Raw genomic sequence first — 18,624 nt, 5'->3', positions numbered from 1 at the left:
GCTCACCGCGGCGTGGATATGTCTCAACACCAACCACACTTCCTATGAAAACAGTGATTTGATTACGGCATGCCAAATTAATCATATTCGATAAATAATTTCATTTACAACGACGAGAACTTCACAAGAACGTCGAGAAAGGGAGAAAGTTGTGTCACCATGGCGTGTGAAGGAAATGGGAGTTCGGGTAGGACTCGACTTTTTCAGAACTCACTGTAACATGGCTTTCAATGGGTTTTTGGTCAAGGTTTTCAGGTCACAGACCGTAAAAGTAATAGTTTAATGTAGTTTTAGTTGAACAGTTGTGTTCTGCTTATTCCCCACAGATGAAAGGATAGGAGAAGCCCTCATTAAAGAGTAAGTAAAGTAAAATTAAGACATAAACAAAGGGTTTCACTTCACACTACATGTAATGTTAATTATTACCATGTTATCTGCAACATGAAACTGAAACAACTAGAATAAAAAAACCTACAGAGCATTTTGGGTCATCAGAGTTTAGAACCACTTAACTTAAACTTAATTATGATTATATTTTGTATACAATCAATGATTTTATATAATATACACAATATAAATAATTTAAAAACGTTAACAAAGTGCTATTATTCAGTGTGCCTGTGGGTGGGGCTCCTGCAGCAATTATCTTTTGATGAGGTCATCCAAAACACATTCTGGTTTCTTGTTTCCCTGCTTGATTTAAATTATTCGTTATGGAATCTTTCTGAATTCTGTTTTGTTTGATTTAAGTCCCTGGATATTATTTTGACCTATTGTCAGTTATTTTCTCTCAAACACCAGAGGCTAACGTTTGATAATGTTTCAGAGAAAGGAATGTAGAAAAGAAAGAAAGAGAGGAAAAAAAGTATATATAAAGTTTATTATTGTTATTATTTCATATTATTATAACAAAACGTATGTATTTTTATTCATCCATCCATTTGTGGGTTTGTCCTCTAGTCTAGTAGTTCACTAATCTTATTTTATAGCACCACCACTCAAGGTCCATCCTGTGTCTTTCCGCCATGCCTACGTCCTATTCCCTCACGTTCCCGGCAGGGTGATAGAGGAGCAGCTGAAGGAAGTTCCCTCAGAGGATGTCCCGCCCTTCACGCCGCTGGCACAGGGGTTGCAGACGGAGCAGGAGAGGAACATGGTCACACAACTCGGCATCATGGTACGAGTCGTGGGCGACACCATGAAGGACCATAAGCCCTTCCAAGAGTGAGTTTAATATGCTTCACTGTGTCTAACACTCTTGTTTATGTACAGTATATGTGCTAATGCAGTGGTTCTCAAAGTGGAGTCCGGGGACCCCTGGGGATTCCCAGGGGTCCTCAGATAAATTAGCATAACTTTAACATTTTCTATTTCCAAGAAACCTGGGAGAAAGAAAAAGGAGTAATATCTTTTGAAACATTTTAACACAAATCCTGTTTATGGAAACCTGCCACAACATATTATAAAATACGGTTCCTAGGCCAAATCCATATTCATTTGGGAGTCTTTTGTCATTGTCAAAAAGTTTGAGAACCGTTGTGTGCATGTCTGTCTATCATGGCTCTGTCTATCCCATATCCACCCTATTCATTCTTGTAAACATCCTACTAAAATTCTAATTCATATCTAATGATGCATAGTATAATATCACATGCAATAAATGTGATATTCTACTGTGCATCAGGGAGGCAGGGAGGCAGGGTGACGGATCATTGTATCTCTGCTGTCGGGAAGAAAGCATCCAAGTCCAAAATGTAAATTTTTCAGGAAATGAAAAAACAAAATATATTTTTTTCAGAAAATGAAGAAAACCTTCTATTTTTAAAACAAAGCCATACTGCCTCATCAAAGTTTGTATTCCGACTTTGTATATTGTCAGTTACTTGCATGTGTGTTACTTGCATATTATCACCACTTTACCCGAATCCAGCTCAAGTGGAGATAGGAGGTTTTCTATGTCATTTTCCGTCATTGATAAGAACAGATGACAATGGATCTCCATGCTCACACAATGCATCACACCACGTGAAACAATGGCATGCTTCATGACACTGCTTTATAATATAGGCCTACAATAATAAGCACGTGACTTGAGTCTGTTATTAGCCAGGCTAGATTGTAGCAGCCCTGTGGCACGCAGGGGAGAGGGAGTGGAGTTAAGTGCTTTCACAGACCGCTCGAGGAGGCAATGGAGTTGAGAGGTTCTTTCCAAAGTGTTTTTTGATACTTCAATATTTTTTTCAAAAATATTTTTGAAACGACACATAAAGGGTGTTTAATAGCGTTGACACCGTATGGACTACTATTTAACTATCAGAAGTTGTCCCTTATCGGTTGCCCTAATATAACTTTAAGTTTGCATCATTGTGTCTCTCAGTGCTATAGATGGGATGGCAAGGAGCCCTGGTCCAGTGTCCGAGAAGTTCAAGAAGCTGGTCATCATGGTGACGAACGGTGGGAAGATCACCTGGGAAGTGATCGCTGTGCTGTTCTATGTAGCGGGAAGACTGTGCGTCAAGGTGAGGAGGACACACAACCAAAACATGGATATATACCAGGATTATGGTCTTTCTAGAAAGTCATAACCATTATGTCTACTTATATTGTCCAGTAATAATAATAATAATAATGCATTTTATTTATAAAGCGCTTTACATTCTTACGAATCTCAAAGTGCTACAGAGATTAAAAGCATGGCAAAAAAAATAAAATTATATTATATTGTCCAGTGTCTTGATGTCTGTCTGTCTGTCTGTCTGTCTAGATGGTTGAGGCCCATTTTCCCCAGTGTGTGTTGGACATCCTGAGGTGTACCCTGAACTACTTTAGAAACACTCTCCTGAGCTGGGTCAGAGAACATGGAGGATGGGTATGTTATTAAAAATAAACACCTCTCGTTACATTTTTGTCAGTCCCCTAGGAGGCCGGCCTATAATAAGTCAATGTAGGTAACAGACTGACTGACTTTGCATTGTTAACCCATTTTGGGCGGGAACCCCTTTTGGTGTTAGCATTACGCTATGCTTTAGCTATTGAAAAATAGCAGATCTACAAGCTACAGAGCTTGTAGGTCTGCTATTTTTGAAAAATCGAAGAACCACTGACATAGAAACATAGCTTTTTCAGAAAACTGTCAGGATGTAGAAGACATTTTTAGAATCTGATCTCAGGTCAAAATGGGTTAAACATGCATGCACAGCTCTAGGTTTATTACTGTACAATAACCCAACATATTTATGCAATTATCCAAGTCAATTGTTTTTTCCTTCCGCGTTGTCCCTGTGTCACGTTACGTATCGGCGTGAGAAATGGATTGGGTGAAACACACCGATGCACTGTATCAAAAGTAGGAACTCACCGTACTCACATTTCCACTTTGTTTTACTGGCACACAGTACCAAGAAACGGACGCTTCATTAGAGCACATGACGGACTGTATTCTAGCTAACGCATCTAATTATTAAAGCTGCAATCCGGGATTTATTTGAATGAATAAAACAAATTTAAATATAACTAGCACAGCTGTTGTTGGAGGTGGTATTTCTAGTTAAACACATTTAACCTTAGGCCAATTTAAAAAAAACGCCTTCTAAAACACAACCTAAGTTTTCTGGAAAAAACGTGTTAAAAAAAATCTAAATAAATCATGTTGCTATTTACATAGCAACATAAAATGACACAGATGCTTTTCCGCTTTTAAAGGTTACAAGGTATAACAACGTATAGGCTTTTGAGGTCTTAATAATTGGTAGATTTTGAACATGGCATCAGGTAAGAAACCTAGTGGTTGACTTTGTCATATTTATTTGAAGCTAGATGGATGCAAGTACAATTTACAATTTGCATTTAGCAGACGCTCTTAACACTCCGATTGCCCGGGGTTATTTAATCCATTAAATCATAGTGCCCAAGCGATTTATTCCAGTGGAGCACTTTTACCGACGGACCGGATGTTATCCCGCATGTGGATGAGCCGCTAAATGTAGCCAAAACACTCTAGAGCCAATCGACAATAACGGGAGGTAAGATTAAATCTACCGCGACTAGCGACTGGACTGCGGTGGGCCGTCTAACACAGGATCTTTCCTTAGAATTGGACAGGATGATTTAGATCGCGAGTTATTAACATCTTAAGATTTTCGTTCTCGTCGGCTAAACATTTTCGATTCCCACTGTTGCGCAACATCGAGTATTGCGCAACAGTCGCTCCTAGGCTGTGGAGCGATGCGATCGGTTTTCATATGAATAAACTTTGTCTTTTGGATAAAACTTCATCCTGTGCGCTGGGTGTTACTAATATAAAGGACGGTGAACTTCGTCCTGGGCGATTGGGGTGTTAAGCAAGAGCGATTTACAGTAAGCAAGAACAAATACATCGCATACAATGCATCAAATACATAGAAATAGTCATCAAGGATCATAAGCAACTTAAGAACCGAACATCCGTCTAACAGTAGAATATCTGTACAATGAAACTGAGTATACTATACACTATAGAGTTCTATGTCTACAATTGACATTATGCTGTCTAAATTACATAAGTTTAGCCTTTGCCTGTAAGGTCGTCAAAGCTAGTGCAAGTACTACGTCAAGTGCTGCAGGCTAAGAGTCTGGTAAAACAACATTGTGTCTAGGTGGAAATATTTAACATATGCACCACCACTCGAAAGAGTCCAGACCCCTACAGCATATCAGATACCGGTTCTGCTAGTACTGTATGTGAGTTTATTACACCAGGAAAATTGCAAACAAACAAAGACCGGTATATGGCTTTGCACTGTATGTTTGGTTTTATTGAGAGCATGCTACTCATGCTGATTGTTGTATTGATTTGGATTGTTGAACTCATTTGTTTTACTTTAGTGAGGCATACATTAGGAAGGATAGAGATTGACAGAGCGTATACGTAAGGGAGAATCGTTTCTGTCTCTCCTTCTTTCTCTGGCCCTCAATCTCATCTATTTTCTATCCTCCTCTACTTCCACATCTCACTCTCTCTTGTCTTTTGCCTCTCTCTCTTCCTCTGTCAGATCAACAGTTTTTCAGAGCTGGCTCGTGTGCCGATGCGTAGCATGTCATCAGTGAGCCCTCACTCAAGTGTGGTCCTGATCTTCATTGCTGGTCTGATCCTGGGCAGCATCATCACCTGGAAGCTGACCAGAAACAGCTGATACTACTACCTCTCTCCCCTCTCTTTCTCTGTCTCTCATTTCCTTCTCTCTCTTTCACGTGTTCTCTGTAATTCCCTCCTTCCGGTTGCACACCAGTAAAGAGGCAAACAAGTTCAGGCAGCTAAAAATCACTCTTTCTCCAAATTTGAAATGTAAAGTAACTAATTTCTTCTAGAACTGGGGTTTTCAAAGTCTGAGACACTGCCCCAGTCCAAACTAACGTTTGGTCATTTTGTGACCATGTAATCATAGTTATCATACTTTGAATGGCTTTTTGACAAAGCAAATGTCCTAAGCAAGTCATACTGTTGGATTATTTTTGTAGGCTATAAGATTTTGTTGCTTACTCCTCCGAAAACAAATGTGTTTGAACATAACAAACTTGACACATTCCCAAAGTCCCACGTTTGGTATGTGGCATGTCACAAACCGGGGACCTTATTATTTATTTTAGATGGAAACTTTGCAGTTGCTCTTTCAGAACTGTCTAGTAGATCCCCCCCCCCCCCCCCCTTTTTATAATTATTGATTGAGGTATTATTTATTTTTGGGGAAAGTAGTGTCTATTATTGGTATCAAACTGTTCTGTGAATCATCGACCCTAACTATTGGAGGCCATCTGTTCCTTTCAGGCATCCTCATCCTCTGCTCTGTGCCTCACCTGCAATGATCTCTCACTTCACACTTTGAAAACCTCTGATTCTAGAAATGTCACTTCAAGGAATGAAGGAATTACGGAAGAATAGGGCATTTTACTCATCATGTTTAGAGGACCCAAGAACGGATTTCAAAATGTCCACTTATAGAGCTCAACAGTGAGTTTCCATAAGTGAAAAGCGTGTTCATATTCCAAATGGAGGATATGATTATTAGCCATAAGGTGGACTTACCACGAGCTATAAGATTGTGAAACAATGGTACAAACCGTACAAGTGTGCTCCTGTACAAGCCTTGTTTTAACCACTTGAACCCCAATCTGGGAACCCTCTCTAGAGAGATTAGCACTTCCCTAACCTATTCTGGGAGGCCAACATTTGGCAGAAATAGGTGATCTGCAAGCTCACAACTGGTCGCATTGCGACGTGTTTAGAGCTTTTAAAATGGATGTTTTCAGTGAGGAGATTTGCTGTGGAGGGAAATACTAGCAGACCTAGTATAGAGGCGGTGGTCAAGAATGACGGGTTTTATTCACAGTGCCATGGAGTAATGCTGCACTATATAAAATGGAGGGAAGCCATTGTATAATGCCAATGCAATCATTAAAGATGCAGACCTTTTGCAGGCTTTTAAGTTAAACACGCAACAGTGGCTGGTCACTGTTGAGCTCTACTATCATTATTGTTGTTTTATTTCTAATGTAAAACTGCATTTTGGACATTATTTTATGTTAATGTTATTACAAACCAAATGTATATGGTTATGTGGCGCCGGCTATATTTGTTATTGAGCGGGGGGAAAAAAGTATGTTTACTATATTTTCATATATGAAGTTTCACAATAAACATGAAAATGAAAAAAAAGTCAAATGTCAACAAAATATATTTTGTTATACTGTAACTATCATTCTCTCATATACACTACCCCCCCATTAAAAATGGACATTGCAATTTTCCTCAAGATAAGGATTTGTAACCTAATTGGCTACCTGTAAATGTGTGGCTAATTACAAGTAGTTAGTGGTATACAGTGGTGTCTCTACAGGGGGGCATTGGGGGGCATTGACCCCCCAGATTGGATTTTGTGCCCCTCCAGTCCAGATTGGCCAGTAGTACCCTACCCTACCCTACCAATATTTTCATGTTTTACAAATTCTTGTTCAACATATAAGTATTTCTTTGTTTGTTGTTGTGCTGCTGCATAATTATAGCCTATACTTGTAGCTTGTTGTACATAGGGGGGGGGTTTGAAAAATAAAGTGCCCCCTTTGGAAAAAAGTATGCCCCCCTGCTGATTTGTGCCTGGAGACGTCACTGGTGGTATAAGGTTGAAAATATTGACTGATGAGCGATAATTACTAGAGTTAAAGCATCACTGTAACGATTTTCTTTTCTTTTTTAATGAATACAATGTAATTTTGTCCAATCTGTATAGTAGAGTTTAATACAATATAACTTATACAATTGTCATGGTTATATTGTGTTTCCCTGTTCTTCTTTTGAGACATTTTGATTGTGTCAAAGGTCATATCCCACCTAGACACAGGATCTGACACGAATTTTGACCTGATAGTCAAGATTAAATGTATCCCCTGAGCTTTTTGCTCTGGTAAAAATTGTCAGCACTTCAAATCCAGGGTAGAAGAGGAAGATTACATAGTGCAGCTTTAAACAACAAGTAGAGTTATACAACATTGCTGATGTATATGCAGTCACAGAACAATGTAAATATTTCTGTAGTTGGTAAGTGAGTGAGGCCCGTCTGAAACTACTATTCTTCAATTTGGCTGCTAAAAGGATCACTAGTATTAATTGGCATTTAAAGATTGCTATTCTTGTCAATCCTTTACCAATTTACCCAATCATTTACTAGTTAATAATTTACTATGTACATGGAATGTATTATATAAATATGTTATTGAGCATGCTGTAAAATGTGCCCTTTGGTGAACTAATATCTGGGGCTGCAAAATGGAGTGGAACTACTTTGTTCAAACTGCCCTAACATTTATCAGTAAAAAAAAAACCCACTAATGGTTGTAGGCACAGTAATGGACGAGAGGGTTTATTACAGTTCAGACTAAGTTGAGCCTTTGCATACGCTTGTAAGGTCGTCAAGGCTAGGGCAAGTGCTACAGGCTAAGATGGAGTCTGAAGAAGTGGGTTTTCAGACTACGGCGGAAGATTGGGAGTGAGTCTGCAGTTATAATTGCAGTGGGAAGTGCATTCCATAGTTTTGAGAAGGGATAAGAGTTTGGGACGTGTGTAGCAGTGTAGTAGTGAATGTACTTCCAGCTTCCCTGTGTTGACTGATCTGAGCGCGCAGGTGGGTTTGTAGGGTCCAATCATACTTGCAAGATATGGGGGTGCCATACCTTTGGTTGCTTTGAAGGTCAACATCAGAGTTTTGTACTAAGAATTTTGGGTGGTTGAAGACCAACTGAGCTGCTGCATTCTGAATCAATTGGAGAGGCTTAAGTGTGCATGCCGGTAGGCGTATTATGTTGTATTCACAAGTTCACAACACAATGCATTGCAAGACCTTGTGTGTGTAGAGTTTTGGTGGAAACAAAATAGGGATCCTAGTATAGACCCTTGGGGGTACTCCACTTAATTAAGTATATATAGGGTTTCGGTGATTCATGTGAATAATATGAGACATTGACATGTATTTGGGCTTAACGCAGTGACACCTCCTTACTACACAGTACACACCCTCCCTCACTCACTCACTCACTCACTCAGTGTCTCTCACACATGAACTCACTCTCTTTCTACGTCTCTCAGACACTCACTCTCTCTTTCCCTAGTGTGCAGTAACAGACCTATAAACAGCAGATAATTAGCCAAGAAGGCCAACTGTATTAATTAGCAGGTAACGAGGGATGAGTGAAGGCAGGGACAGAGGAGGGATGAAAGAGGAGAGGGTTTGTGGAGCTACCTTCAAAAAAAGAAATGCTATTTTTGCTATAGTGTGAGCGCGAGAGAGACTTGAGCTCTTTACTACATTATAAAATCCTGGGAGCACATTGTAACAGTTCACAGTTTGCAAAAAAGGAGAACTCACACATAGGGGGAGGAAGAGATTAAGAATGTACACAGTAAAAATTGTAATGGTAAAAAAGTGTTAATTTATGCAGTTTAAGTTGTAATTTCTACACTTAGTAGTAGACCTACATTTATACACTCTCAGAATGTAATTAAAACTCAGGGCTTTACAGAGCACTTTAATGAAATGGGATATTTATTATATTATTTCTGTGACGAGGTCTGAGGTGACCGTGCTTATCAGAGGAAAACACCCTACCCCGCCCCCTCATGTCATTAATAATTCTATAAAGCTAATTATTTTATATGGTATAGCCTGTATCCCTGTCTTTCTCCCGTGTGTGTGTGTGTGTGTGTGTGTGTGTGTGTGTGTGTGTGTGTGTGTGTGTGTGTGTGTGTGTGTGTGTGTGTGTGTGTGTGCGCGCCTGTATGTGTCTTTCTTCCACTTACTTCATTATTCATCCTCGCATGTCGTTAGCATGTCCCTGCTTTCCATATTGCCATCATTTATTATGGCTGTGTGCAGTAGAATATGCAGGATATGTCATGTATGATATGATGATCATCTTGATTTTGGTCTCATTGCACACAGTAGAGCATCCCAGCAGTCATGCTTAGTGTATATGCTGTCATAGTAAAAATCATGCTATTATGTGGCCACAGACCCCTGCACAGTTCAGCTTGTTTCTCCAAATTTCATATTCTGCTGTGAGCGAATAGCCATTACCTTTATTCAATGTTTTATTGCATTTTATATGCAGAGCACAGCGAAGTCTGGTGTAAAAAATAAGAAAAGAAAGGGCAAGAAAAGAAAGAAAAAATAATAATACAAGAGAAAGAACAAAACAACTAAAAAATATTTGCAGCAAAGTTGACTGGGCTGTCGGAGACAACGAGAGAGATTCAGACTCTCCTCTCATAGATGATGATGATGAGGGACTCAGGGAGCAATGGGAAAGGTTGAATGGGGGGTGGCTGTAGTGGAGAGTTGGAAGAGAGAGATGTGGAAACAAGGTGACAGAAGGAGAACAGAGAAAGACTGAAGCAAGCGCAATAAGACAGACGGGGAAATGAAGATGAAGAACAGTGCAAATGACGAGGGGAGGAGGGGACGAGTGATAGAGGGATTATGTACGGTTTTAAACAGTCAGAGAGAGAGAGAGAGGGAGAGAGGGAGAGACACGTTTGGAGAGGGGAGGGGGGAGGTACTGCAGTATTTCTGCAGGATTGCAATAACTACGATTTGTCCACTAGATGTCTCTTGTGCACTGCACTGCTGCGCTATTAAGACAGTACAGACAGGAGGAGTGACGCTGTAGGAGCTGCACTGCACTGGAGAGACGGAGAGGTTGTAGAGAAAGAGAGAGGGGCAGTGAGGTGAAAGAAAAGAACAGCACAGCACCTTCCTTACTGAGTGGGATCTCTGCGGTTCTCCTCACTGCATCGTTCACCTCCCATACACCCGGTATCCTTATTTTATAGTACCATTTAGCCTATTCTATATCTCTCCCAGTCTCACCCTTTCCCTTTCGCTTCCTTTCCCCTGTCGTTGAAACAGCGTCCCCACTTTCTCAGTGTCATCCTGATATGAGCACCCCCCCTCGCTCTCGCTCTCTCTCACTCACGCACGCACGCACACACGCACGCACGCACGCACGCACACACACACACACACTGTGAATGCTGTATATTGTAGTGTCCCACTGCCTTTTTGCCTTTAGCTTGCTGCATTATGCCATCTTCATCAACATAATCATCATCATCATCATCCTTCGAGTGCCCTCGAGATCTGAGACACACTGCTTCCACTGGCTTCTGTTCATCTGTTGTCATTGACACACCAAGTCAGTATTGTCAGAACATCCGGAATTGTGAGTGGTTATTATCAGCTTTTGAGCTGAAGATATGAGTCCAGCTGTCTCATGCATTGGTCTGATGTCATCTGTGTATAGTCTCGGTTGGTCAGCCACTTCTGGCTTTGACTATCAGATCTGCCTACATTGAGACCTTTGCTTTGATTTACTCTGCAGCATTGGTGGATCAAAGTAGTGTTTTGATCCATCACTGCTCTTGCTTCCACAATCTCTTCATGGTTTTCCATATGCTATTGAAATTTTTTGAAATATCTCCAAAACCATACCTTTCTTCATTGATACGACTGTAGTATCAATGAAGTATTTAAGTATCTAAGTATCGACTATAGACATAGCATTCTATAGTGTATGCATTTTTCATTGTTTCATTGTACAGATACTGTTAGACGGATGTAATAGCTTACTTATGATTATTGATGTCTATTCCTTGATGTGTTGTTCTTGCTTCATGTAAATCACTCTGGATTACTGAATGCCTAAATTGTATTCTTAAAAAAGGTTATCTTTGAAAAACAAAGAAGGGTCCCGCACACTGTCTTGCCAAAAATGTTGCTCTTTATTTCAACGTTTCGGTCTATTCGACCTTCATCAGGACAGACATTGTCTGTCCTGATGAAGGTCGAATAGACGTTCAGGACAGACGTTCAGGACAGACAATGTCTGTCCTGATGAAGGTCGAATAGACCGAAACGTTGAAATAAAGAGCAACATTTTTGGCAAGTTTTCTGACAGTTTGCGGGACCCTGCTTTGTTTTTCAAAGATAACCTTATTTCAGTATGCTTTATTGCCCTACGCTCCTGTCAATAGCCTTGAGGTGTGCATCAGCCTTTTGCTAATAAATTGTATTCTTAAAACCAGAATCTGTGGTAGGGTGGATCTTTTCTTGTGGAAGCGATTTTGTTTCCTATACGAAGTAGTGGGCCAATGTGAAGTTTCATGCAGTGATGACTTATGAAGTGAATTGTAGAAGCAATAGCTGACAATACTGTATAGTATTGCTGTAGTTACCAGGCTGCAGGAGATTGCCTTTCTCTTGTAGAGGTATGACACCAGTATGGAAAAAGCTGTGGGTTTGTTGCGCTTGTGTATCTCGTTTCACAACATAAGGAGTTCTTCGTCCAATCCAGGTTAAGGTGGATACCATCAAATCCAGGAGTTTTTAACTTGGCGTTCATCCATTGAAAAGGGTCCTTCAGGCTGTTGATCTTGATTACCAAGGAGTTATTTTAAGAAACATTAATACTCGTAATTACGCATTAGGAGAAGCATCTCTGATGCTGATCAGACAGAAAACACCTTTTCATACACTCACATGACTATTCATAGTCTTGGGCCTTGTGCGTGATGATGTGGCACGCACCCAGCGTCTGGGTACATAAGCGTGGCCACGCCTGCACGTGCCATTCATCTTTTTTTCTGCATATCAGAAAGAACAAGCTGTGTTATCACCGAGAGTATAAGTTAATACTAGTACCATAAATCTCACAAGGACGAGTGATTCCCACACTCGGACCGCGAGGTGACTAGTGTTGTACCCGGTGGTTACTACAAACTCACAGTAAGTCCGCTACACCAAGTTTTAAGACACTAAGTATAGCACCTTTAGTGTTACTGGGTAGTGTTAGCCAAAGATAGCTTACCAAGCGCTAGCTTACATTGCTACATTGTTACCAAGGCACTAGCTTGAACAAGCGCTAGCTTACTTTGCTAATAGTGCTATCAAAGCACTAGCTAAACGAGCGTTAGCTTATGTTGCTGCTAGTGCCACACGGAAGCTAGCTTACTTTGCTATTACTAGCTGTGATGGCTAGTAGCATTAGCTGCTGCGGCACACTATAGCCAATAGCCCTCTCGCTACTGGCTTCAACCGCATGTGCAGCCAGCGTTAGCTCATAGCTAGTAGCACAGCTACTAGCCATAGCTAACACTAATAATAATATGGAGGATCACAACGTTAATGCCCCGTCCTGTAGCCAACAGGCCGGGTACACTGCATCTGCCCCTCAGAAGCTATGTCGTGTCGCTACGTGCGACAACCTCATGGTGGCCCGAGACCCACATAACTTGTGCATCTTCTGCCTGGGCCTGAAGCATGCTGACCGATCAGAGCACATGCAGCAAATGCGCTGAGTTGGCACGATCAGCTAAAAAATAGGGCTGTCCCTATCCCCGAAGGTATTCGTGAAATGCACATACGCAGCTATCGCCCCCCTACGCTCACAGGGGGTCCGCATAGCAAAGACGACTGGTTGGTCTGTGCAGCATCACCAGCGGAGGCAACGCTCCACACTACACAGGTAGTGGACCTCTTGTCCTCCCTGGGCTTCTCTCTAAACTACAAGAAGAGCATCCTGGTCCCAACTCAGGCGATAACCTACATAGGCATCGCTCTGGACTCCAGGTCCTCCACAGCCAAGCTGAGCGAGGACAGAGTGGCCGCGTTCAAGCAGTGCATTTCCCAATTCAGAGTGGGACGCAGGATTCAGTTCAAAGTGTGCCAATGCATGACTGCTCTCATGGCCTCAGCCATTGCTCTAGTTCGCCTAGCCAGGCTCCACATGAGACCCTTCCAGATGTGGATGAAGTCTCTAAAGGTCCCAGATACTCAAGCACACCACAAAGTCCTAGTCACACAGGAGTGTGTCAACGCACTGCAGTGGTGGGGGTCCCATGACACTCTGTGTCCCCACGGGGAGAGTCCTCTCCAGGAGAGTCCTCACAACAGATGCCAGTCTGTCAGGCTACGTCAAAGGTTGCCATGTTCAACAAAACAAAGACAGTATGTTACATCAACAAGCAGGGCGGACTAAGGTCCCCAATCCTGCATGCTCTGGCAAGAAAACTAGTGTTGTGGTGCGACGAGCACCTCCTCTCGATCAGGGCATGCCACGTCCCAGGGCTCCTGAACGCAGGAGCAGACCTGCTCTCCAGGAGACCACTCCAGTACACGGACTGATCCCTTCACCCGCTAGTAGCGACCCAGCTATGGGACAGGTTTGGGGTCCCAGTGGCAGAGGAGAACAGGAAGTATCACCTGTTCTTCTCCATCAAGGGGACTGCAACGCTAGGCGTGGACGCCCTGGCCCACTAATGGCCACAAGGGCTGCTGTACGCGTCGTCCTCAACCTGATCAAGCCCACCCTGGACAGCGTCAGGACTCGACGGTTGTCTCTACTCCTCGTGGCCCCAGCCTGAGGCTCCTGGAGCCTCAGGCCACTGTTGTGCCAGTGGACCTGAGGTCCTTTCACCCTCCTCCTTTTGCATCGGCTGAGGATGAGAAGTTGCACAACCTACATGTCCAGGGCGGCTTCCATCAGAACAGGAAGCCAGCTGTTTGTGGCATGGGGCACAAAAGCCAAAGGGAAGCCGGTGACGAAGTTAAAATGGTAAATGGTAAATGGTGCATTTATGTAAAGCGCCTTGGATAAAGGCGCTTTACAGAGATTGTGCATTACATTCACCCATTCACCCATTCATACACCGATGGCAGCGGAAACCATGCAAGGCACCAACTAGCACATCGGGAGCAATTAGGGGTTCAGTGTCTTGCTCAAGGACACTTCGACAGTAACTCTGGGGGAGCCCGGGTTCGAACTGGAAACCTTACGGTTACCATCCAGGCACTCTACACCTGAGTCACCACCGCCGAAGTTCAGGCTGGATTGTGGAAGCCATTCAATTGGCTTACTCCAGCAGAGGTGTTTTGCCACCTGTGGGTTTGAGGGCTCACTCCACCCACAGTGTGGCGGCATCCTGGGCTCTATACAAGGGTATTTCAGTAGCGAACTGGTCGTCACCTTCGACCTTTGCAAGGTTCTATAACCTGGACGTTACTGAGCCCTTGGTGGCTCATGCAGTCCTTCAAGTTGCTGAGGAGCGTGGGAATCGCCCCATAGTCCTTTGCCCAAAGGGTCGGGTTACTTAAGGGGGTAAGGCCAGGATGGTCGAGTCAGAGCATATGAGACAACCTAGGTTGTCAGCTCCTTACATATGAGCAGGGCCCCCGACCTTTGAACTTGAAACTCCACTAGTCCGGGGGCCTCAGTGGCATGTTGATGGTCCAATGTGGGCGTGGTCACCGTTTGAGGACAGGTGCAGCTCTAGGATTTGGTCTCTCGTGATAACGAAGGGAGTGTATGAATACTCCTAATGCGTAATTACGAGCATTAATGTTCCTTAAAATAACTAGAGTGAGATGATAGTGTGATGTCACTATATTACTGTTTTTTTTTTTTACTGTCAAGGGTTCAGCCTCCAGGAAGAAACCCTAAATACAAAGTTAATACACCATTGCACATAAAAACGACCCCAGGGTGTCTAATGAAGTACTGTCATCTCATAGACACATGAAAAACTGGAAAAATACAAACATACATTGTGGCACTCCATCTTTAAGTGTTTTGCTCTGGAGAGCTGCATACACTCCTACCAGAGAACCTGTGCTAGTAGGGTGAGTAATATGGTTGAGTAATTCAGATAATTTCTTCAGTGCTGAGTCTGCTGACCTATCCTCTGTAATTCCAGGGCTGTCAGGTGATTTTCAGTGCGATAGTTTCAGCAGGTATAGCTAGGTGGTCATAGTTAGCACTTACATCCGTCTTGTCGTCCATGTTGTTTAGAGCATTGAGTATCTGTTGCAAAGCACTACTGTATACTGGAATCTATGATGACATACTTCCAATCCATCTTTTTCATTGGGTCTTTTAAAGCGAAGGTACACTTTGATATTCCATAATAGTCTTGTCATTGACATATACTATATATAAATTATATTTCACAGTAAAACATTTCTGAAAGTCACAGATCTTTACACCTGTAACACCTATTTTGTTTTGTCAAATACGTTTTTTATTAACTCTTAGCCTGCCGCCATTAATGAATCCCTCGATTGCGTATTGCCATGGTTTAATCACGCGTGACACTTACTTTGAAGAGCCAAATATCCGTATCGCATTTTACTATGAAACCATTCCGTGTGTGTTGACGAAGCTGGTGCTCGTTCTCTCGGTCGGTGGTGGAAAAAGTGGACCGCGAGTATCACAGCGCCTGCTACAGGCCGTTGAAAACGCTTGTCTGGGACAAAGCGTCCTCTGCAATGTCGCTTCTGTGAGATAAAGCCGTCTGAAAACAGAGCCGGCAATGTTAGTGGATGCGCGCGCATTTTCAAAATGGCCGCGCCCATTGTGTCAGAAGCATAACAAAGCTAACGGACGGTAGATTTCGATACGATCGTATTAAAACATGCATTAATGAATACATCGCTGTTAAAACGGCTTTTCCGTTTGTGGCAGGCTACAAGATTCTACGTGTTAATATTCCTATGTTCCTGGCGGGTAAACGATTAAGAACAGGTTATAAATTATTATATAATAATTGGTATGGTACAGTATACATTTTGTCTTTTATGAAAAACAAAAAAGGGGAAAGAAAAGGACAAAATCACAAAAATAAAACCCTCAATCCCTCCCACCCATACTGCTCAGTGACACCGCATACTATAGAATAGTAAGATGATGAAATACAACAACAACATCTGAAATGAAGATGGTATACAGTCAACCACATCAGTGGTATCCTGTCTATTAGATGCTTCTACTCAAATAACGGACAAGGGGCAGCCAAACCTTATCAAATTGTCTCTCTTTGTTTTTCAAGAAATACCTTATTCTCTCAAGGTGAAGTGTACTAGTCAATTCATTTAGCCAATGTTTAAATGCAGGAGCCTTTTTCCAGTGTGTCAATTATTTTGTTTTGTTGCTATAATCAGACCATATGAGAGGAGTTGTTTCTGTGCTCTCGTCAAGACGTCAACATATAGAAATGGAGTCTGACAAACCAAGAATAATTAGTACAGGATCGGGGTCAATATGAATATTCAAAATATCAGAGAATGTCTCAAATATCCTAATTCAATATATTTGTATCCGAGGGCAAAGGGTGAATTTGTCACAGTGTGAAGAAATATCTGGGAATATGTTATGTAATTTTAATGTGGAATAATGGAGTCTATAATAGATATTATATCCTATATATAGCACCTCAGCCGTCCCAAAGAACCACTAAAGAACTGCTGAGGCACCACAACTAACCCAAAGAAAACTGTAACAAAGAACTACTGAAGCACCTTTTGTTGTGTGTGTAGCACATACACGTCAAGAACACAATTTGGCCAATTTATAACATTGCAAAACCTGAGGGAATTTTAAAAAAAATCACACCCGTGTGAAGTGAGGGGCGCTAATATATTAAAGTCTAACTCATGTTGATTAGGTGATGTAATGGTGATGTAAAACAAACGGTGCCAACACAAACATTAAACGCCATTAACAATAAAGAGACAATATGACATAATGAGGCACATTATGATGTAAGTTTTCCCTTCATTGTCAATGGCGTTTACAAAACAAACATTGAACTAAAGACAAACATTAAACCTGTGTATAGGAGGGCCTCAAAAATGTGAAGTGAGGGGCGCCAGCCGATTTGCTCGTTCACATATGACGCAAATTCTCCATTCATTGTCAATGGGAATTTAATGTTTGTGTAAGACGGAAATCTACACTTATAGCTGAATATAGGAGGGGCTAGCGATGTTGACTTTACAGCTTTAATCCTAATGTTATTATACACTGGGCATTGATAGAATCCACTTCGTTTGTGTTTGTTGTGTGCTAAAAGTGTGACGTTGAGACCTGTTTCACAATGCAAATTATGCAATGCTATTCAATGAGGAGACTATTATATAACACCTCTAATCCATTGGTTCTCAACATTTTCTGGACCTTAAAAGCTCACAACATGTGAGCTGTTAGATTGACTATTTGCACTATTAATTCATAATGCACTTTTCCCTTCGTAGAAATGTAGTGGAATCAAAAGTTCAATATTTGTCTTTGAAAGTATAGAAATGCACTCTGTCGAGGGGCCAACTTGCGCCTTGCACACAAGGAGGCCATTTTGTGTGCAAGCAGAGCGCACAAGTACTGCTACTAACTAATGTCTATTAAAACTGCTGTTCTAAATCCTTTAGACCAGTTATTGACTTTATACCAACCCTGAAACGTACCTTAGTTACGTCACCATCAATAGCCAATAAGGGACCACCATTCTTACCGCCGTACCTTAGTTACCTCATCAAGAATGGTGCTCCCCCATTGGCCGACAGACAACACCGACATACGCACACCGACATATAGCCGATTGCAGTACCTTTTACCCACCCAACATTGAAACATATCTACATACATACATACATACATACATACATACATACATACATACATACATACATACATACATACATACATACATACATACATATTAAGGCTGGGATTTTACAAAAAAGCCCCCCTTTTAAATACATACATACGTACGCTTGGACTTTATAAGGGATGCCATCTGGTGGCCAATAAACAAAATACAAATCTCAGAAAGCAGTTTTTAAGGACCCACTTTTAGGCCAGTGCAATAGAGCATGCTTTTGCCTTTTTTAAACCTTACCCATTTTAATCCAATACATACATACATACATACATACAATACATATATATACGGTGGACGCCTCTGCCTTGCATAGTTCCCAGTGAATAGGCAGGTTGCTATTCACTGGTAACCTAACTTTGGTTTTAAAATATCAGAAGGTGTTTTTTACTAAAAAGCCCCCTTTTTGAAAGACATACATACATACATACATACATACATACATACATACATACATACATACATACATACATACATACATACATACATACATACATACATACATACATACATACATACATACAGTACATATGCTTGGCCTTTACCAGGGATGCCATCTGGTGGCTAATGAACCAAATACAAATCTCAGAAGTTGAAGCAGTTTTTAAGGACCC

At 41.6% G+C, this 18,624-nt stretch overlaps 1 protein-coding gene across 1 annotated transcript; it reads left to right on the top strand.

Moving 5' to 3' along the window:
- Position 1: 1 nt before the first annotated feature.
- LOC306936877 (apoptosis regulator BAX-like) lies at positions 2 to 7,176 on the top strand. The gene is made up of 7 exons (XM_079520526.1): positions 2 to 187; positions 327 to 357; positions 1,060 to 1,224; positions 2,378 to 2,519; positions 2,765 to 2,869; positions 5,031 to 6,850; positions 7,155 to 7,176. Exons 1-6 carry the CDS (start codon positions 160 to 162, stop codon positions 5,169 to 5,171), a joined length of 612 nt encoding a protein of 203 aa, XP_079376652.1. The 5' UTR covers positions 2 to 159; the 3' UTR covers positions 5,172 to 6,850; positions 7,155 to 7,176.
- Positions 7,177 to 18,624: the final 11,448 nt, after the last annotated feature.

This window comes from Electrona antarctica (genome assembly GCF_951216825.1).
Source record: "Electrona antarctica genome assembly, chromosome: 14".
Classification (NCBI taxonomy): Eukaryota; Metazoa; Chordata; class Actinopteri; order Myctophiformes; family Myctophidae; genus Electrona; species Electrona antarctica.
The sequence above is the reverse complement of the archived record's forward strand: the minus strand, read 5'-3'. Positions and strand labels throughout refer to the sequence as shown.